The 23,624-nt window shown below is 33.3% G+C and overlaps 1 protein-coding gene across 1 annotated transcript; it reads left to right on the top strand.

Moving 5' to 3' along the window:
- The first annotated feature begins 5,170 nt into the window (after nucleotides 1-5,170).
- LOC145630664 (tetraspanin-2-like) lies at nucleotides 5,171-12,668 on the top strand. Its single transcript, XM_081682874.1, has 2 exons — nucleotides 5,171-5,662; nucleotides 12,351-12,668. The coding sequence occupies exons 1-2, from the start codon at nucleotides 5,171-5,173 to the stop codon at nucleotides 12,666-12,668; spliced, it is 810 nt and encodes a 269-aa protein (XP_081539000.1).
- Nucleotides 12,669-23,624: the final 10,956 nt, after the last annotated feature.

The raw sequence follows: 23,624 nt of genomic DNA, 5'->3' as shown, positions 1-23,624 counted from the left end.
TAACAATCTAAGCATGAGATCTACATCATAAATCAATTAAACCATTAAAGTACTTACTTAGATGCCTCGTACCTCTTTCTAATAACAAAATACACACATTAGTAACTTCAAGGAAAATAATAAACGAAACAATTAAATTAAATAATTGAAATAGAGATTTGGGACCAAACCCTCAGAAATTAAACCTTTCACGTCTAGGGCGAAGGCAACTTCGAATATGGCTAGGTGTTTCTAGATCTTGTGAATGCGGAATTTTGTGTGAAAAAGTAAAAGAAAGAAAAGAAAAGAATACTAAAGAATGAATGAAAGCTCGATGAATGAAGAGAATTGGTGAATGCTAATTAAAACTAATTGTTGATGAGAATTCGTGAATAAAGAGAGTTGATGATTGAAAACGGAGTTTTTGATACGATATTTATAGAGAAAATCATCCAAAAAAGATAATTTAACAAAACAGAGTCTGAAGATCGAAAATCAACCTTGGCGCCAGCCCTGGCTAGTTGGCGCCAGCATCAGTGGCTAGCGCCAGGCGCCAATGGCTAGCGCCTGGCGCCAAGGCCTGGGGTTGGACGCCAAACTGATTTTTAACGCGTTTTCGAAAATCCGATAAATTTCCCGTACTGGAAGATAAAATAATATAATTTCAGTCGAAAATGCTATTTGATCTTGATTAAAACTCTGAAGAGTCCTAATTGAATTAAGAATGAAAAGAACCTTCTAGAATGTTCTAGAAGACTAAAACCATTCTTAATTACATTAGGAATGATAAATTACATTAGGCCCTCCCCTAAATCATTAGGCCGTACTTAAAACTCAAACCGGGCCCAGTTCAGTAAATTGGCCATAACTTCCTCAATATTCATCGGAATTGGGCTTATAATATATCGTTGGAAAGGCCTTTGCAAGCCCCATCCAACTACACCACTATTGGACTCATATCATGGACCAACCAAACTGGATTGGCTGTTTTCTTTAAATAAAGTTTTCAAAAACAGGAAGAAGAGAAAAGAAATAAAACTTTCCGCAACACTAGACCTTTCCACACTTTCGTTTCATTCGATTATGATTCGACGTGAAAGGCTCTCATCACCGGGTTTGGTTTTGGGGAGACACAAATGGGTGTCTACAGACACGCATGCCGATGTTATTTTTTTATCAATAATATCTTTAATTATCAATAGGTATAACTTCTAACAATTGATAATTAATAATCTATTCATTGCGATGATTCCAACAAGTACCCACAAGACTATATTTTTTCTTATGTATAAATCACAAACCATTAGTCAAAGTATGATAAATGAATAGTGCAAAAAATAGAAACAGAGCAAGTAATTAAAAACGGAGGGAGTAACACTCTACAAGTAACCCCTGATCAAACCAATAACACTCTACAAGTAACCCTAGAATACAAGTAACACCTTAACCATAACCAATAACACCTTATAAGTAACCCCACAATACAAGTACCACCCTACAAGTAACCCTGTCACACCATGTGGCCAGCCACATACAAAAATTGCATAATTCTTTTGCTCCTAAGCCAAAAGTTTCGTTAAACTTTGATCATAAATTCTCGTTATTCTATATCTTCTGTTTGATTCGTCTTATTGTACTACGTATATTTTATTGTATATCCTATTTCCTTTTCATTTTCTAAACTCCTTATATTTATAATCTCTCTATAAATTCACTAACCCTCGTAAAAATTTTGTTCAATTGATTCAAATGAGCAAATTTAATTTAACACAAATCAATTTGCTTCTCATGCATATTTACCAAATTACCACTGATTGTACCTTGTTAATTAGGTACTACATAGTACATACTAGACCTGGTTATTAGGCGGGTCGGGTCAGGGTCGGTGCGAGTCAGGGTCAAAGAGGGTCACATTTTAGAGGGTCAATATAGGGTCAGGACAATGCGGGCCGCGGGTCGATAATGGGCGGGCCTACAAAATATCAATTAAAATAAATATTGGACAAAGCCATTATTAAATACATATGAATACAAATTAATCTATACAATTATTTTTACATTATGTATTTTCTTTATCAACTAAATTTGAAAAACATGTTAGCCCTATATTGACCCTACCTAATAAGGGCCCTGCCCATTAATAGCCCTCTCCATTAAAAGTCCTATAAGCTTGGCCCTGACCCTATTATCATTGGGCTACCTTGTTCAATAACCACCTCTAGTACATACTATCAGTTGTATGAAATGGTGCGTGAGCTAATTGGTTTTACAATCACTTTATTTTTTAAACTAGTTTTGTGCCCGTGCGATGCCCGAGTTGTTTAATAAATTTTAAGATAAATTTTTAATTTATTTGTCAAATTTCAAAACATGTCATTGATACAAAATTAGTTAGGAATTGATGTGTTTTTGTGACGATTTAAACTATGTGGTAGGCATGTAATGACTAATAATAATAAGAGAAAATTCAAGTTTATCTCCTTAGATAAACAAACAATGTTTATCTAGTGGCAAACTGGCAATTGGGTAATTAAATTGCTTTGATATTTGTGCAAAAATAAAAATAATTGGTTCACTGCTACATTTCACGTGAGTTCTCAGCTTCTTGCTTCATCATCAATGACGAACAAAAGCTCAAAAGCAATCCCAGAATAAAAAGCTTAGCTTCAATGGAGGAGGAAAGCTCACATACCCTCTAAGGGTTAACCATACCCTATATTCCTCTCTTTTCAATTAGGGTTTTCGTTTAATTCGACGGCAAAGCCGCCGAAAATGGTGATGTCGGTGTCGGAGAAGTCATTGACATAGCTTGAAGAAGAAGATGAAGGGGTCGAAGGAAGAGACAAATGCTTGTAATGGAGATGAGTGAAGGAAGGAGGAAGAAGAGATCCATGGATGTGCGTGAAGTAACGTTGAGGAAGAAGATGAATTATAGTGAAATTTACAAAAATGTCCTTCATTTTATATAGAAAATTACATATATACCCCTTGATAAACATCAAATGTTTATCTAGGAGATGAACTAGGGCAAGCCCTAATAATAATATTGGTGAAAACATTTCTTGGCCCGTAACCTAAAATAATGACCTTGTCCGAAATGACTCGTGACCCTACTCGATTGACAGGTCTACACACAGTAATAAAAATAATATTAGATTGTGAAGTATATTATTTTAATTGATTAGAATATATTATAAATAATGGATATGGTACATTTTGAACTAATTCTTTCACTTCAAATACAAAAAAAAAAAATTATATGATAGTTTATGAGAGTTGTAATCTAATTATGTTTTTGAATAAAATTTAAATTCAATTTGTACTTATGAAATATTGATACTTTATCGAAACTAAAACTCTAAATTAATAATTTTATCCTAAAATTCTATCCAAATTTGATTGAAAATAAAATTATAAACTAACTTTTTTATCCTACAAATTGAATTCTATATAACTCTATCCTACGTGGCGCGACACTTGGTGAAAAGTTGAAAAGTCAAGTGTCGTTGTCTCGTCGTCTAGCTAAAAGTTTAGCTTTATATATTAGTTAATTATATGATGTTTAATTTTGATTAATATAAATTTTGTATGGTACTTTCACTATATTTTTTCTTCATTTATAAATATTTCTTGTAAATTATATTGTGTAATGCATTGTTGAATTTGTCCCAACTTATAATTTCAAATATATTTTTATCATAATTTATATTTAAATACACAATCAATTGCATATAAGGCCAAACAGGAATGAGGCATCCTCCTCGGGCTCGGGAAGTTGGAGGCAAGATCTGACCACTGCCCATCCTACCTCCTCTACGTTCTTGACAGCCCATCTTTGTTTTGTCTTAGTAGAGTTTTACAGTGGCATATTTCGAGGCCGGACGGAAAACAACAACCTAATTCTGCCGACGCACTATTCTCTTCAATAGTTCTTAACTTTTTTGGAGCCTATCCCCTTAATCTTAGGATGGCTTGGTCTCAGAGATCCTACATAACCGCTGCTAGGAATTAGCACGAATCAACTGTGGGGACTTGCCTAAACTGGATTGGATCGGGAAAAGAGTCGGGTCGATCAGGCTCGACGACTAGAAAAAGCAAAACGAAATCAGGGTTTGGCCAAAAAAGAAGCAACACTATGGATACCATGACCGATCACGATCGATAAAAAAGAATCTTTCTAAATCACTTCGGGTCAGCGGGGCCTAAGGTCAGACATATACAATAACAAGTGTATTAATTAGTAATATACCAGGTTAGATCCCGTGTCATCATGCATGATGATCTATAGCTATAGATTACTGTTTAAAAAATATAATAATCATAAATGAGTCGAGGGATAATTAAAGTATGTGATAGGTTGATTTGATATTTGCATTTTTTTCATTGTAGTTTCTAATAAACCCCTAAAACAAACAAAAGTAGGCAAAAAAATCTAAGCAATCTTTTTTCTTATTGTAAAATAGGTCTCAAAATGTTTTCAGAATATTCCTATTATTTTTGGTTTATAGTTGCCAATTTTTTTTAGAAAGATTTGTGAAATCTTTTTATTTAATATAATATTTACAACATTAATATGGAACATGTATAAAAAAAAAATTATTTTCATAAATGATTTGTTTACTTAATTATTTAGTGGATTTTTTAATTATTAAAAAACTTATAAAAATAACTAAGTATACAATAAGAGATGACATGTGTTATTAATGGTGTGTCTTTTAGTATATATATACTGTACTAGATTGTGAAACATAAACGAACAAAGTATTTTGATATTATGGGCGGTGAATATCTTAAGTTTCTCAACACAAAAATTAACTAATACAAGTTGAATCATAGAATCTCGTTTTTGATCAATGTATTGACTGTATTAGTCATGTTGCTGCAACATTAGTTGAGTTATTCAAGATAATTTAATAAAATAAAATTGTCCCAAGTCATGATTAGTAATTAGTTGTTGCGCATCACACTGTTGGCGAATTATATATCATTAATTGTTACATTTTCATATTTTACAAAACATTTTGAGCATAATTGCATGATTATAATATGTTGAGTTTCTTGGTCAACATTATTTTAGTAAAAACAGAGAGAATAATTCTACAAACCAAAACATAAGTAGTCAAATTAATTTAGCCAGCGACATCTATTCCTTCTCCTCCCTCTTCTTGTTCCTTTCTATTAACATAGATACATGGATGATTATTTGATTACATGGATCGTAACCTTTTTACGACGGTTGTTCTTGTTTGTCATAGGCACTTCAATAATTTCAATTTTTGCGACCGGTGTGTGGCTAGATTTCCAGCCCGGTGACATGTGCCTAGGTGTGCACATGGGCACGGGCTGGATATATTTCAATTGTGCCTTGTTTATAATACTTGGGTGTGGTTGTGTCGTGTTTTCTAGTATCAATTGTAACAGAGAAGATAATGATCAACTATTTGCAAAATGTTTCTTATGTATGATAGGCTTCTTCGTCGTCATAGCATATACCGGTTGCTATGCTATAATAAAAAGCACGATTGGATTCGCCTCACTTGAAAAGAAAATTGGTAAGTCGGAGAATTGGAAGGACATCAAGCATTGCCTTTATGAAGGTAGCAATGTGTGCTCTCAATTCCAACACAAATATGTTAATGACACGGCAGAAGAGTTCTTTGCTAGACGCTTAACTCCTATTGAGGTATGCCTTTAAATCTTGTACTACATATATATGTATATTGAACTTGTTCTTTCACATAAGCAATTAATAAGTTAGAATGCAAATATAAAATTATAAAATTAGGTAAGATATGACCTGATCTAATGATTGAAAAAGTTACTATGTAATTCGTAAGGCTTAGGATGTGTTCTATTCACCTGGTTTTTATTTATCTGAACTTATTAGAATTTATTTTAGTTATAAATTGAGCTTAGGTAGCCTATATTTACAATTATCAAAACTTATTTGAACTTATTTTTCCTGAACTTATCTAATCTGAACTTATCAAAATTTAATAACCCTTATCTGAACTTAAATTATCTGAACTTATTTTTCCTGAAATAAGTGAAAATAAGGTGAACACAACTAGTCTAGTGGAAAGATTCAATTCTCATAATCAAAAGTTGTGGATCAAATTCTAATAGGGAGACTCTTTGGAGCTCGGGGTTATCGATCTTAGTATATTACCTTCCCCCACTAATCCTTACCAAGTATGGAGGCGTGAGTGTGTGACATTTTAGTTTGTTAATTGGGCTCTTCTTATCATCTTAAAAATCTATTACATATTATTAAAGGCGAAATCAATATTGGACATTTGGTAGCATTATATTAAAAATTGGAAAAATTAAAAAGAATAATCCAACCTTTGCTTCATCTGCTCAAAACAGGCCAACCTTTGCGTAATCTGGGAACAATCCCACCTTTCATCCCTATTTTCTCAAAACAAGCCCCTTTACCTACAACTTGTTTAAAGGTTTTTTTTTTTTTTCAATTTTTTTTTAATCTTTCTTCCCTAAAACAAAATAAAAATAAATAAAGTTAAAAACAAAAAAAAAAAAAAATCACCTTTTCCCTCCTTCCCCTTTCCTCCCTAGTTCCCCACCACGGCCACCAGCCACCAGTTCATCAAGGCACCACTCTCTTACCTTACCCCACCTCCGTATCCCCGCCTCCATGCCCACCACCTCCATCCATGTCACCATTAACCCACCACCAACGACGCCTCTCACACCACCGCTGACCCTCATCGCCATGAAAACCCTTCCAATAGCACCGCTTCTCTCATCACCCACGAAACCTCACCCCCTAAAACCCACCAGCACCACTGCATCACATACAATCGCCACACCACGATTGACTTCCACCTTAAAACACCAACCACAACCCCTGAAACCCCACCTGACGCCACACATTCGTGTACCATCCCTCTTTGATGCGTACTCCACCAACCCCCACACTACCATTTCTAGCTATGAATGGAACATTCAAGCAAGTAAGGCAGGTAGCAGCTTTTACCCACAATTCTACCCAGAAAAATTCAATTACAAACTTAAATTAAACAATAAAAACCTCAATTTTTGCTAATACCCACAAAAATTCACATCTACCCTATTTCACAATCACCAAATATAAATCAAATGTTGAGTAATAAATTAACCATGAACAAAAGTAATTTTTAAGGGAAGGGGAAGATGAGGGGTTGGGGAATGGTTGTCGTTCAGGGGCTGAGCTGGGGTTGGGTTATTAATATATATTTTTTTAATTTATGTTTTTATTTTTAATAATTTGAAAATATTGGGCCAATTAGTAAGTGACACGAGGCATGTCATTGCTAAAACCGGTTGACAATTTAGAAAACAGGTCAAGGCTTGTTTTGAGAAAATAAGGATGAAAGGTGGGATTGTTCCCAGAATACGCAAAGGTTGGCTTGTTTTAAGCAGATAGAGCAAAGGTGGGATTATTCTTTTCAATTTTTCCTAAAAAATTTCTCTCCAATAATAATAATTGCAAAAAAAAAAAAAAAAAAAAACCAACAATCGCTGCTTTACAAAAATTATCACTTTAAGAAAAGATTGTATCTAAATTATAAAATTTGCTTTACATAAAATATAAACCAAACCTTTTTTTTTTTTTTTTTTTTTTTTTTTTTTACAAGAAGAAAAGGTATTTCATTAATGAAAAATAGTCAAACGGCACTTACAAACAATTCCTAGGAAATTTTAAAATTCCAACACAAGTACAAATCATCCTAGAACTAGTTATATCACAGATACGATAAATCAATGATCGCCTTTATAAAAAACTTCATCCGAAGCTATACAATATGTGAGTTAGCACTAATTCGGCTTGAGATCCATGGATGAGTAGTTGTTTGGGTGAAAAAACTCATATGGCCTTCTATATACTTTCGGAGACGATGAAACCCTATAACTTCCTTTATCACACGAACAAACAAAAGAAATAAGCCTAATTGAATAAACACCACTAGACATTTGGCAGCATTGTATTTAAAATTTTTCCTCCAATAATACTGATGGGATCCATTTATTGAAAACAATTAAAAAGTTTTTTAGGGCTTACCACTGGTAAAAACACCGGTGAAAGCCCCTGTAAAAGTTTACAATTGAGATAAGAAGAAAAGAGATGGAAGAGAAAGAGAAAAACGGAGAAGAGTGAATTTAGGAAAATCTTCAAAAAAGAATAAAAAACCTAGTTACAAATTAATTGGAAAATAGGTGAGACTTTAATTTAAACGACTTCGGCCCTGTTCTTTTGAGCTTCTGAACAGAGTAAAGCAGAGTAGAGCAAGGCTTTCAACACACTGTACAGTAGAGCATAGCAGATTTCAGCAGAGCATAGCAAAGTAGGGCAAGGCAGGGCCAAGCAGAGCCGAGAAGGGCAGAGTATAACAACTCAAAAGAACAAGGCATGCATTGCCTTATTTTGTGCAACGAGTTCCCGACAAACTAGAGAATGAAAGAGGAAAGAGAGAGGTGGATGTCAGGTAGGGTTGGGGGGTATGGGGAAAGGAAGAAATAGGGGGCGTCGTGGATGGGGGAAGATGGAGTCGCCGACGCCAGGGGATAGGTGGTCTCCAACCTGCGCATCGGTGGCAGGAGCTAGAGGGGAAGGGGCCAGTAGTGGGTAGGGAATGATTGAGAATTTTTTTTTTATTTGATATTTTTGTTAATTGAAAAAAATGTTACTTAAAAAAAAATAATAAATCTTAATTGACTTTTTTTTAACAAAAAAGACCAACCACATAATGACAAGTGGCACAATGTATTGAATCAACCGGTTACCCCAATATTCATCAGGTCAGTTTGAGAAGATACTATATAGAGGTTGATCGACTTACTTTTAGTTAATTAAAAGGTTAACTTATTTTGAGCTAAGTGGACAATGATTGACTTATTGTTGACAATTTTTTTTTTAACAAATTTTTTTTTTCCTATGTGATAAGTTAGTTTTTAGAGAAAAAAAAAAACATTTGTAAAAAAGGTATTGCTACATTTCCCTCTTTACTTCTTACTTTTTTCTTTTTTTTAATGGTCTTTTACTTCATTCTTCTCTATTACTCTCCTCTATCCCCTCTCTTTAACTTCCATTTATATTTTCCACAATAAGTTTTTCTAAACTATAATAAACCAAGAAAAACCTTTTTTACAAATATTTTCTACCAACACAAACGAATCCTAAAATGATTTCCTAATAACATCTATGTGGTACGTAAACTAGACCTGAAAAATGGGTTGTTCGAGTCGGGTACAGATCGAGTCAATTTCGAGTCGGGTCATTTCAGGTTAATTGATATTCAGGTCGAGTACGGGTCATTTCGGGTTTCAAGTACAATTCGGGCCAGGTCAGGTTTCGGGCCGAGTTCCAGTTGGGTTTATTCGAGTCAGGTTAAGTATGTTCAGGTCATGTTTGGGTCAGGTCAAAATCAAATTAGGTCTTCGTTGGGTTGTTCCATTTGTGGATCAAGCTCAAATCAATAATTTTATATTTTGTTATAGTTATAATAAGAACTATCAATTCGGTTTATGATATTGGCTACGGTTGAAGATGACAATTTGAGCTATTTATGGCACCAGAAATTTTTATTCCAATTATAAAGTATTTTCTTTTTTGGGACATTTTGGATATCGGGTATTTCGGGTTTCAGGTCGATGTTTTTGGGTCAATTTTGGGTCATGGGTTGGGTCGTTCGGGTGGGGGTCGAGATTGCCAGTTCTAACATAAACCCATTTTTAATACTCTATGTCACCTACTCAACCTCTCATTATGCCAAATCACCACTCAATTAATCTGTCAGCCAATTAACCACATTACTTCATGTAAAAAACGAAAAGATAAGGAAATTTGAACACCCAACCTCTTATAAGGAGGATGGTTATTTAACCATCTAAGCCAAATTACCAACCATTTTATAAATATGAAAATAAATGTATATAATTATAAATCATAAGGTCTAATTAAAAAAAAGGGAAAAAAGGCACCATAAATATAAATTAAAATCATAATGTTTAATTAAAGTAGCAACATACCGGCCACACATTAATATTTTTCATAAAAAAAAAAAAATAGAGACTTAATTTGGAAATATCTTTAATAATAACTTTAAAACATAGAAAAACAACACAAAAAACCAACCTACAAATTTAGAGCTTGTTTGGCTTTATTTTTTTAAATAAATAAATAAACCAAAAATAGGAAACAAGAAAAATGTGTTTCTACTATTCTGTTGCCAATTTTCAAAATTATCATGAATTTGAAAAACAAAAAAATTACGTATTTGGAAACTAAAAATAAAAAAAAAAACAAAAATTACATACATCATATGAGTTTGAAAAAAAAAAAAAAAAAAAAGAAAAAGCACAACAATGTCAAACAAACCCTTAATTTATGTATGCCCTTGAGCTCTTTCTCAAACTATTTATTAAAAATATAAAAATTATGTATTCAAAAACTAAAAATCAAGACAAGTATAGCAAGCTAAGATCCTATATAATAAATTATTGAACTATAAGATTCTTTAAATTGTTAATTTTCATTTGCCATCAAAGTAATTAAAATTTCCAGATGAGATAAACATAAAAGAAAAAAAAGGGCAATGAAAATCAAGTCCCTTTCACCTATTAAAATATATATTCTCATGCTTTACTTCATTCATCACATTATATTAGCATTATATAAATAGAGTACATAACAGTATATTTTTGCTAAAATATATATTAAGATGTAATTTTTTGTAAATATTTACTTATCATACTAGGTTTTTTTTGGCACTTTTACAACTACCATATATATTTTGATCAATGGAATACATATTTGAATCCAGTGAGAACCATAGCCTAAAATTGATAGCTAATCTAGCCTCTCGAGTCATTACAATTGAAAGGTCAATATTAAAGATATATGATTCTCGTATTAGATATCATGTTGATCCCATATATGTCATACAAATAATAGAATGCATATTAGAATCAATACATATTTGGATAAGGAATAAATACAAGTCATCTCTATGGTGGAAAGTTCCTGCAAAATGGTTTTTTTTTTTTTTTTTTTTTTTTTTTTTGGATGTATGTAAGGGAAAATATAATCAATACACAATTTTGTATTCTTCTAATCTATTTAGCTACTATACTTTTCCATATACATTCAACAATATTATTTCATACACAATATATTATTCCATATTCCAATCCAAAGAGCTTAATGTTCATTATGCTAATTATAAAAAGTATATGAACTATATATAAGATCGCTTTTTTAGCCTAAATATCTTTTCAGTAAGTTTGTTACCAAACACCCAAATTACTTTAAAACTATCCATAAATCTTTTATCGAACAAGGCCTACATTTATAAATCTAAATTCCATAAACTAGTAAAGGTTGGACATCAATTACAATCTTACCCTAAATGCCTATATTAATTTACGAATTGTAAACCCCCAAATTAAAATTCTTAATTTTACAAAGTACAATAATTCTACTCATTATAAACCTAAGCCAATTCCCCAATGTAACTTTGATAAACTTAAAATTTCCAAATTAGTAAAACTTAGTTTCTTGAGTTAATAAAAAAGATAAACATAATATCAAATCAATGAGATTTAAAGACTTTTAAGGGTTTTTTTTTTTTTTTTTTTTTTTTTTTGGAATAATAAATTTTTATTGAGAATGTAAAAACGAAGATGAAACAAGAAATTGAAGGACATAAAGTGGGACCTACCCATACTTTTTTGGTTTTTGAAAGGTATTTTTTGAAAAATAAAATATAAAAATAATTAGAAGGTTGTTCATTCAAAAAATGGTCTTTTAGTATTAGGTAAATTTAATATTAAGCAACCGATTTTACCCAAATTAATATTGAAACAAATTTATCAAAAAAGTATCAAATATAATTACCATAAATAACACCTAAGACAATGGTTGTTGAATTCCCAAATACTATTTATACATGTTGTTTAAATAAGAAAATAAGAAATTCTATCATATAATAATCATCCATTTCCAAAAATTGAATGTTCTATTAATTATTTCCAAGAAATTTCAATTTATAAAATAATATAAATGATATATATTTATTTATATTCTTAATTGTAAATGATCAAATGGACCTAGGTTACACACCCATTATAAAGGCGTTAAGTATTGCAATCCTACAATCCAAATAAGGTTTCAACCTAAAATTATTTTTTAATAATTGATTACTCCTTAAATTGATAAAATGATTTATACACCTCTTATCTCTAATTTGGTCAGGTAGGACAACAACTGTTTGAATTTTTTGTCCTGTATCATAGGTGTGTACTAACAAACTTTATTGTATACACTAATTTTATGTTTTGCTTTTGATCTTAATTATAAATTTCATTTATAGTCCGGATGTTGTAAACCACCCGTAGAGTGCACCTTTAATTTCTCAAGCCCTACTATTTGGATCAACCTTACCAACGACACCTACTCAAATTCTGATTGTTACAAATGGGATAACGATCCCGAAAAGCTATGTTACAATTGTCAAGACTGCAAGGATGCTTTAGCCCAAGATGTGAAGAACGAATGGATTATAAGTGGTATTGTTGTTGTCATAGCATGTGTAATGATTATTTCATGCTTTGTAGTGGGGAATATAATAGGGCAATGGGAATGTCAACGATGTGATAGGGAAGAAATACTTCCTCAATTTGTTGCATAAGTTAGTATATATATGTTTTTTAGTGCATGTAAACTAGTTATATAACTTGTTTACTATAAAAGTTCAATTAAGAGAATAACACTTGATATATATTATTGCGTGTTTGTAATTTTGTTCGCTTACTATAAGTTCAAAATAAAAATTGTTTTATATGAAGCTTTTATTATTTATAAATATATTACTCCCTCCATTTTCTTTTGTTTGTCCCATTTTAAATCTTAAGAGATTATTATGCATTTGGTATCTTCTGCTTTAATGATTTCTTCTTATACTTCAAAACATAGTCACGTGGAATTTTTTTAGATTGCTAGTCTTTTAATTTGTAATTTCTAACTATATAACTTTTAGATTTTAGATATTACATAGCTTGAGATATTTTGATTATAGAAATGCATTGTTGTGCAAAAAGTAAATATAACATAAAAGTTAAATAACATAGGGTTTATATCATTATTACTGTAATTTCATAATCTTTCTATCTTAAATAAGTTGCAACACATTTTTATTTTTTTAACTTGGTCATCTCAAACTACATGCATGTAATATTTCTATTACATGTTTAATCTCATAATCATATAACTAATATATAAAGCTAAACTTTTAGCCAGACGACGAGACAACGACACTTGGCATTCCAACTTTTCGTCAAGTGCTGCGCCACGTAGGATAGAGTTATATAGAATCCAATATGTTGGATAAAAAAATGTTAGTTTAGAATTCTATTTTCAATCAAATTTGGATATAATTTTAGAATGAAATTGTTAATTTAGAGTTTTATTTTCGATAAAGTACCAATATTTCATATGTACAAATTGAATTATAATTTTATTCAAAAACATAAGTAGATTACAAGTCTCATAAACTATCGTAGAAAGCGAAGGAATTATTTCAAAATGTACCACATCCAATATTTATAATATATTCTAATCAATTAAAATAATATACTTCACAATCTAATATTATTTTATTACTGTGTGTAGACCTGTCAATCGAGTCGAGTCACGAGTCATTTCGGACAGGGTCATTATTTTAGATTACGGACCAAGAAATGTTTTTCACCAATATTATTATTATTAGTCATTTCATGCCTACCACATAGTTTAAATCGTCACAAAAACACATCAATTCCTAACTAATATTTTATCAATGATATGTTCTAAAATTTGACATATAAATTAAAATTTTATCTTAAAATTTAATAAACAACTCGGGCATCGCACGGGCACAAAACTAGTTTTATATTATTTCTATGAATTTACTTTAGACCATCAACAATAATATAATAATCTCACCAACCAATAAATTTTATTTAATCTAATAACTCAAGTAACTACTAATAATTAGTTAGTTAGTTATATATTTCACTACCCGTTAACTACAAAAAAGAAAATTACTCAAACAATAATTAACACTTTGGACCTTGCGCAAAGTGTTGTTATTATGACTTTAATAATTTTTGTTAATAAACTTAATTTATACCACTTAATAAAATATAACCTAAGGTTCACTTGCTAAAATAGCACTACGCCATATATTGTATTTTATAGCTGTTGTATTTTTCTTTTTATAGCGGTTATCTCACCACTTTAAAAAGAATAGTTGCTCCTTTATAACGGTTGTTCAAACTGCTGTAGGGAATATTTCAAGCATTCCAAATTTGAGCCCCACTGTGATCATACACTTAAGCATGGTGGCGTCCAAAGGGAAGGAAGCTAGAGTAAAAGAGTCGCCATTAAGTTTTAGGAACTTGTATGTAAACCGTTTACAGAGTGAAGGTTACACCTTTTAACGATCCATGAGATCGTTAACTCCAACAGGTCTGGAACCATGACTGGATGTTCAGGGATGAAGGTACAAATCCAAACTAAAAGAGATTAAACCTGCCCCAATAATAGGCCTATACTTTATTCTTCTCGTATTCATGTGCGCTTTTAGACTAACATGCAATCAATAGATTAACCCTAAACCTGTTTAATCTATGTTGGTTGAATATTAATGCACAAACAAATCTATTATTGGTGATCACTTAAATTATAATCATATTAGACTAAACAAGATTATTAATTATCTGATGTGAATTATTGATCCGAAAATCAACAAAACACAAGGGATATGTTTAAGTCTAATTCTATACAGGAAATCCACCAAGAATTAAACAAAAACTAAGATTAATCAATTAAGAATCCACCTAATTAATCAATCCAAACGAATGTTTTAACTAAAACAAGCAAAACAGCAATTGATCGCAATCAACCAAAACTCAAGTATGCAACTTAAGAAATAAATCTGAATATTAATCTATGTATATTTATTTGTGTGTTTACAGCCCTATTTATAAGGCTTAGTTTACCTAGGAAGATTAGGACAAGTCCCTAATTCAATCCTAATTAAACTAGAATTCTAACTTGCTTGAAGAGCAAGCACCTTGGCGCACAAGCATACACCAAACTGATTTATTTTGCTAACTAACTGATTTTTAAAGCAACTAAATAAATAAATAAAAATTAAAGAATTAAATAAAGATTAAAGATCCTAATGCTTGAACCAAGAAAAACCCTTTCAAGTGAAAGGTAAAAACTTGTAAGCAAAATCTAAGTAAAGAAAATTCAAGAAAGTTCAAGAAAGTGAACTAGACTCCAAGAAAAGCCACTAAGCAAACCGTGGCTTTGCTTTGATATCCAAGAAAGTGTCCATGCAATGCTTGGCTTGAATCAATGTTTAGGGACAAGTTATCTTGATGCATGATAAGCAAATCTTCGAAGTTCTCCATGCTTAGACTTGCATCATCCTCCTCTTCTTCGAAAGAATTTGTCCTCAAATCTCGAAGTTCTTCATCAGGAATATACTTAGCCAAATCGCCAACATTGAATGTAGCACTAACTCCATATTCTCCCGGAAGTTCTAACTTATAAGCATTGTCATTGATCTTCTCAATAATCTTGAAAGGACCTTCACTTCTAGGCATCAACTTATTCTTGCGTTTTCCTGGAAATCTTTCCTTTCTCAAATGTAACCATACCAAGTCTCCAACATTGTAACCTTGTTGCTTTCTATGCTTGTTTGCTCTAGCTTTGTACATGTCATTTACTTTCTCTATTCTTGTTCGAACTTGAGCATGTAATTTCAGCATACTCTTCAACTTAGACTCGGCATCTTTGTGAATTAACTCACCCTTAGGCAATGGAACAAGATCAATTGGAAGTTTCGGATTGACTCCATAAACTACCTCAAAAGGACTATGTTTGGTAGCATATGTAGGTGATCTATTATAAGCAAACTCCGCATGAGCTAACTTGATGTCCCAATCCTTTTGTGTCTTACTCACTAACCCACGCAAAAGCGCACCAAGAGTACGATTAGTAACCTCGGTTTGTCCATCAGTTTGTGGATGGTAAGATGTACTAAAGAGCAATTTAGTTCCCACAAGCTTCCATAGAGACTTCCAGAAGAAACTCATGAACTTTGTATCTCGATCACTCACAATAGTTTTTGGAATTCCATGCAATCTAACAATCTCTTTGAAGTATAATTCCGCCACTTTCATAGCATCATCCACTTTGTGACAAGGAACAAAATGAGCCATCTTAGAGAACCTATCCACAACAACCATAATAGAGTCTTTCCCCCGTTGTGTTCTCGGCAATCCCACAATAAAATCCATAGAAAACAACTTTGAACCATGTAGTTCATCAAGTAGATCATCTAATCTTGGAATAGGAAATCGGTATTTGATAGTGATGTTATTCACACTCCTACTATCAATACACATGCGCCAACTCCCATCTTTCTTTAGGACAAGTAAAGTAGGCACGGCACAAGGGCTCATACTTTCCCTCACGTATCCTCTAGTCATAAGCTCTTCAATTTGACTTTGCATCTCCTTTGTTTCTTCCGGATTACTTCTATAGGCTGCCTTATTAGGTAATGGTGCTCCCGGAATCAAGTCAATTTGATGCTCTATCCCACGAATAGGAGGTAGTCCCGGAGGTAATTCCTTAGGAAAGACATCCTTGAATTCTTCTAAAACAGATTCCAATTCATACGGCCTCTTTGCTTGTTTATCTTGATCAATTCGAATCTCATTAGAAACAAGTATATATACCACATTGTTGCTGCAGATCTCTTTTTCTAATTCCCTCTCACTAATCAAATAAGAATTCTTCGAATTAGAGGTAACATTAGAAGACTTGTTGCATATTAAAGGTTTTAAAGCAACCGGTCTCTCTTTTTCTCCTTTTCTCACAACATACACATTAGTCCTTCCATCAAACTTCACAAATCTATCATATTGCCAAGGACGGCCTAATAGTATATGACAAGCATCCATAGGACAAACATCACACAAAACTTTATCATGAAATTTACCAATTGAAAAGGAGATTAAGGCTTGTTTAGTTACCTTAACATCACTCGAATTATTAAGCCAATGAAGCTTATAAGGGCTTGGATGTTCAGTAGTTGGCCACTTCAATTTGTCTACCAAAGTAGTAGATACCACATTAGTGCAACTCCCCGTGTCTATGATCATGTCACACAACCTATCTTCTACCTTGCACCTTGTAAGAAAGATTTTCTCCCTTTGATTGTTTTCCATAGGTACGGTTTTAGAGTGTAGCGCCCTTCTTAGAACCAAACTTTGACCATGAGTCTCGGGATTAATTTCGTCAATATGCCCCTCCTCTTCTTCAAAGTTTTCCTCTTCGTTCTTTTCTTCATAGTCACTACCCTGCTCACACTTAGCTTGTTCTTGTTCCCACTCTTGAGCAGTCATTACTCTTTTTGATGGACAATTAGTTGCAATGTGACCAACACTACCACACTTGAAGCACTTCCTATCTTCAACAAGCTTTTTAGGAGCTTCAAATTTTGATTTAGTCTCCTTGTAGTTCGAACTAGAACCACTTTTCTCCAAGCTGTTCTTCTCAAAAGGTTTAGTGAAACCCTTTACAAAGGACTTAGTGTACGTCCCTTTCTTCCCCTTTATCTGTTTTTCAACTTTCAAAGCTACCTTGCAAACATCCTCAAAGGACCAATATTGTTGCAATTCAACTTTTTCAGCAATATTATCATTCAACCCCGAAATAAATCTAGCAATCTTATGCTCAACAATCTCTTCTAAGCCACATAGCATGCATAACTTTTCAAATTCACCAATATAATTCTCAACAGTCATAGAATTTTGTTTAAAAAGTTGCATCTTAAGATAAACATCTTGAATATAATCACTAGGTACGAACCTTTTTTTCATGTGCTTCTTGAGTTGTTCCCAAGTTGAGATTCTTGCACGCCCCTCCTTATGCCTCTTCTTCTTTAGATTATCATACCAAAGACTAGCATAACCGGTCAGTTTCAATTCAGCCAATTTGCATCTTTCCTTTCATCATACTCCTTGTAATCAAATAGTGTCTCGGCCCTTCTAATCCACTCAAGGTATTTTTCAGGTTCATTCATACTCCCATTGAATTCGGGAAGATCTAATCTAAGGTTCCTATCATCATCCTTTGGTCGATCTCTCCTCCTAGGCCTTGGTGATTCATCACTTGAGGAATAATTATTTCGTGGCCTCCTTGGGTTCCTCCTTGGTTGTTCTTCCTCACTTGAACCAGAATTAGGGTTAGAATTCCCTTTCCTTGAAGAATCTCCAGCAAGAGTATCAAGCCTTTTTAATATCTCATCCATCCTTGCTGCCAACTCGTCAATTCGCCTATCTCTTCTAAGATTTTGAGCTTGTTCTAAGGTTAATCCCCTTGGAACTTGTGGGACCTCTTCGTCACTCATGATTCCTACACAAACCAAGTCAGTTTATGCAAAAATCTTGATTAAAAGATCGAACCTTGAAGGAAAACTAGGCAACACAAAAACCGGACTCCCATCCGCAAATCAGTGCACAAACACCAAAAGTTTGAGGCTGTGTAGAACGCGTTACTCAACTAAAAATTATGAAATTTTATATGGTGATATCTGGACGTTTTTAGAGTTCAATGCAAAAAGAATCACGCAAAAATTCCACGCCAATTGTTCCCAGTTTAATTTTTGCCGAAGTTGCGCAAACCTGCTCTGATACCAAAGATGATGTGAATTATTGATCCGAAAATCAACAAAACACAAGGGATATGTTTAAGTCTAATTCTATACAGGAAATCCACCAAGAATTAAACAAAAACTAAGATTAATCAATTAAGAATCCACCTAATTAATCAATCCAAACGAATGTTTTAACTAAAACAAGCAAAACAGCAATTGATCGCAATCAACCAAAACTCAAGTATGCAACTTAAGAAATAAATCTGAATATTAATCTATGTATATTTATTTGTGTGTTTACAGCCCTATTTATAAGGCTTAGTTTACCTAGGAAGATTAGGACAAGTCCCTAATTCAATCCTAATTAAACTAGAATTCTAACTTGCTTGAAGAGCAAGCACCTTGGCGCACAAGCATACACCAAACTGATTTATTTTGCTAACTAACTGATTTTTAAAGCAACTAAATAAATAAATAAAAATTAAAGAATTAAATAAAGATTAAAGATCCTAATGCTTGAACCAAGAAAAACCCTTTCAAGTGAAAGGTAAAAACTTGTAAGCAAAATCTAAGTAAAGAAAATTCAAGAAAGTTCAAGAAAGTGAACTAGACTCCAAGAAAAGCCACTAAGCAAACCGTGGCTTTGCTTTGATATCCAAGAAAGTGTCCATGCAATGCTTGGCTTGAATCAATGTTTAGGGACAAGTTATCTTGATGCATGATAAGCAAATCTTCGAAGTTCTCCATGCTTAGACTTGCATCATTATCTTATTAAGCGTGATTACAAGTGCAAATTCCATTTAAACATGCATAAAAGGTGTGATCAAGCAATAACAATAATAATATATCAAGCAACATGATAATGACAATCATCATAATAATAAAGCATAATAATAATAACAGCAAGATCCTAGGCATGATACTAACATGATTAATAACAAACCCTAACATGTCACTAAACATTAAAAATCAAAACTTTAACCCTAACACGATACTAACAAGATAAAGAAAAGAATAGGAAGCATCCTAGAAACATACATGATATTAGAAATTTTAGTTATTACCCTAAACATGATACTAAGAATCATAAAGACATCCTAACATGATACTAGGAATTAAAATAATTAAAACATGATTTCTATATCAAAAGATAATAATTAAATTACTTACTTGGATGTCTCGTGTCTCTTTCTAATAACAAAATACACGCGTTAGTAACTTCAAGAAAAATAACAAACAATTAAATTAAATAATTGAAATAGAGATTAGGGACCAAACCCTCAGAAATATCAAACCTTTCACGTCTAGGGCGAAGGCAACTTCGAACTTGGCTAGGTGTGTCTAGAACTAATAAATGTGAAATTTTGTGAGGGAAGGTTTAGAAAGAGGGAGAAAGAAAGCTTCTAGCTTTTAGAGGGAGAAAGAAAGCTTCTAGCTTTTAGAGAGAGAAAGAAAAGAATTAGATTATTGTTGTGAATCATTAAAAACGGGGATATACGACCCCTATTTATAGAAAAAATAGCTCGGAAATAAATCAAGTCATATTCAGAATAAAATACCTCCCGTCGACAACGACAGGAATTAGCGCTAGATGACAGGAGTAGCGCCAGGCGATAGCTGTTAGCGCCAGGTGACAGCTTTGTCTTCTCGCGCTAAGTCAAAATTAAAACGCGCTTTGTACGCGAAATCATCTTCTTCGCGGAATCATCTTCTTAATGCGATTAAGCAGCTAATTCCGCGTTAAGGAGATTAAAATCATACTTGTGACAAATCACATATTTTATTCAAAATAAAACTCTTTAAAATATAATTATCAATCCTAATCTCATTAGAATTAAAAAGAACCTTCTAGATATTTCCAGAAGATTAAAATCAATCCTAACAACTTTAGGAATAATAATTAATAGGACCTCCTCTAGATCATTGGGCCACATGAAATCATTTTGGGCCAAATCTAATTTAATTCATAACTTCCTCTTTATTCATCGGAATTGAGCTTATAATATCGTTGGAAAGCTTTTTTCGAGCCCAATCCAACTACGCTATTATTGGACCCTTATCAAAGACCAAACCAAATTGGACTGGCTATCTTCATAAATAGAGTGAAAGAAGAAACATTTTTTAAAACAGAAAAAGAGATATTTTGATAAAAACATCCACATCACTAGACTTTTCATACTTTCACTTTGTTCGATAATCAAATGACGTGAAAGGTATTCATCACTGGGTTTGGTATGGGGAGACACATGTGGGTGTCTACAGAAACCCCACTTTGACGGAGATTGGAGAAACGTAAGTTTCAAAAACAAAAGTCAAAGTAGCGATAGGGACGGAGAATGATTCAGCACGTTCTGCAATCCTAAATCATTCTTGTAACGCCGATACCTGCAAAATAGCGTTAGTTAAACAGATAAGAGTGTTAAGAAACGCGTATCTTGCATTGTCGAGCACACGTCTCTAGAGTAACCAATTTTGCTTGACGATCTTCCTCAAGCTAGGGGATATGGCCCGAAGACTGCTCCGCTTGTAGTTGCCTTTAATTTTTACTGTGAAAATCTTCCACATCTTAGGGATCACCGTCTATTATTGCTGTTATATCTCGAGTTATTTTCTTGAATCATGGTGGCAACCTTCCCAATCATAGCGAATGTCGTCGAAGACCGCCTCATCACGAACCGTTCTTCTCAAATCTAGGTGACAACCTCCACAATCTTAGTGAACACTGTCGAAGACCGGCCATCTTGTGCTATCTTCTCAAATCTAGATGACAACCTCCTTAATCTTAGCGAACGTCGTCGAAGACCGCCCATCTCGTGCCATCTTCTGAAATCTGGGTGACAACCTTCTCAATCTTAGCGAACATCGTCACACGTGCCATCTTCTCAAATCCATATGATAATTTCCACCATCTTAGAGAAAGCTATAAAAAACTGCTTCATCTCGAATCATTCTTTTCTCAAATCAAATAATAACCTCCCCAATCATAGTGAAAGCTATCGAAGGTTGTTTCATCTCGAACCATCCTTCTCAAATCCAAGCAAAAGACTCTTTTAATCTTAAAGCTTCTTCATCTTGAATTTTTAAATCTTCTTGCCTTTACTTTTAGGAGTAATCGACCTTTCTAGCTTTGGGAAGAACCTTATCTTAAGATTTTTCTATCTTGAAGTCAATCTCCGTAGAAATCTCCATCCTAGGAATCTTTTGTGATTACAATCAATCACTACTCAAATCAGTTTTCAAATTTGCTTAATCAATATGCAATCGATAATATGATCATCATCAGGCCGATCATCAATTAAGACCATAATCGGGCCGATTTCTAATCAAAGGTGTCAAAAGCTGTTCATTCGATATGATCGTCATCAGGCCGATCACTTACTACGATTGTAATCAAGCTGACTACTAATTTGCATACCAAGGAACCTGAAATTACTGCATGAGGTCCGCATAATCTAATATGGGAGCCACGTATCTTGTTGCCGCACCAGCGCGCCAATGTATATTATCGCCACAATTTCACTTCTGTCGAATGCGACAAAGACCAGTGCTAGACGACAATCTTGTCGTTTGGCAATAGAGTCAGGTTTTTGAAATAAAAAATCCTTTCTTCTCCATTTCCGCTGCTTCTGCTGTTCGTTGCTCGGTTTCGCTCCAAACCTTCAACTTGGTTGTTTCCTTTCAACCAAATTCGCTCAAATCTTTTGCAAATTAAAGCTCTTCATCTCTAATTTACCGATCCATGTAAGTTTTGCTCAAACTCCTCTTATCTTGGAAGAATTTCATGCGTTTATATTCGCGATTTTTCACAAAATCCGGGAATGTTCTTGCTCGCTTGTTCTTTGGAAGTGATAGCTTCCCATGCCTTGAAACTCTGTCAAAAACCCTATCCTTCAAGATTTTACCGGGTCCAAGTTAATTTTCGTAGAGATATTTCATCTTGGGAAGTTCGCGATTATGACCAATTACTATTCCAAACGAGGTGCTTGATCAAAATTCGGAAGTGCTTAATCAATCAGGCTGATCGTCAATCTAATTGCGATAAGGCCGACTCTAGTTGATTTGCTAAGCCATTTGCATCCTTTTACTTCAAATCTTTTGTAAAGGTTCCTCGTACCTGCATTTATATTTTGGACTATAGGACTTTGCTCATCTTTTTTATTTTAGGGTTGACCTAAGGCTTAGTGTTAGCTTGACTCATTCCATAATACTCAATGTGCTTTTAACACATATGACTTGTCATTTTCCAAAGTGTAAACTTGACTTAATGTGATTGACCAACTCGAGGTCGAATCAACTCGATGTGAATCATGTGTGCAGAGTGTCGACTTATGAGTCAAAAAGCAAAAAATTTCCGTCATTTTTGTGGAGGGTACCGACTTTGTCCCAAAAAAGAAAGACGCGAAGTTTTTGAAGGTGCATGTTGAATGAGCTTTAACAAATATATGTGTCGATGTTGTATCTTAGGGTGTGAAGATTGTAACATCCTAGGCTATTTCGATTGCTGATTCTAGATGAAAATATTGAGGTAACTTTGGCATGGAGGCTAAGTACTTCATACTTTGTGATGCAATGATGAGTGATTTTGATATGACAAAGTGTACTTCAACGTTGTGTCGAGATTTCATAACAAAAGGTTCCTAAGAGGAGGATTATTTGTCTATGTATTTGTGATGTGTGTGAAAGTGACACTAAAGCTAGGCTACAAAGGCTAAGTGTATGGAAAAATATTATTTCAAGAAGAGTCAAATGATGGTGACTCTTAGGCTAGGTAAGCTAATGATGTAAGGATCAAGCCCCCAAGTCTAGCTCTAAATGGATAGGGATGAGTATTGGAGATCTCTTGATATGATCAATTATGAATGTAAATATGAATGCATTTTTTTTATTACGGCTGCACCTCAATGTGAGGTTGCTTACGTATCCGTTGGGAAT

Source organism: Chenopodium album, chromosome 1 (genome assembly GCF_948465745.1).
Source record: "Chenopodium album chromosome 1, dcCheAlbu1.1, whole genome shotgun sequence".
Lineage (NCBI taxonomy): Eukaryota > Viridiplantae > Streptophyta > Magnoliopsida > Caryophyllales > Amaranthaceae > Chenopodium > Chenopodium album.
Note: the sequence above shows the minus strand (reverse complement) of the source record. Positions and strands in the feature narration are given on the sequence as shown.

Bases quoted from the DNA above. Each gene is read 5' to 3' on its own strand.
- LOC145630664 (XM_081682874.1), top strand. From the start codon at position 5,171: ATGGATGATTATTTGATTACATGGATCGTAACCTTTTTACGACGGTTG. The intron at 5,663-12,350 runs GTATGCCTTTAA...TTTCATTTATAG, and splicing joins GACGCTTAACTCCTATTGAG to TCCGGATGTTGTAAACCACC.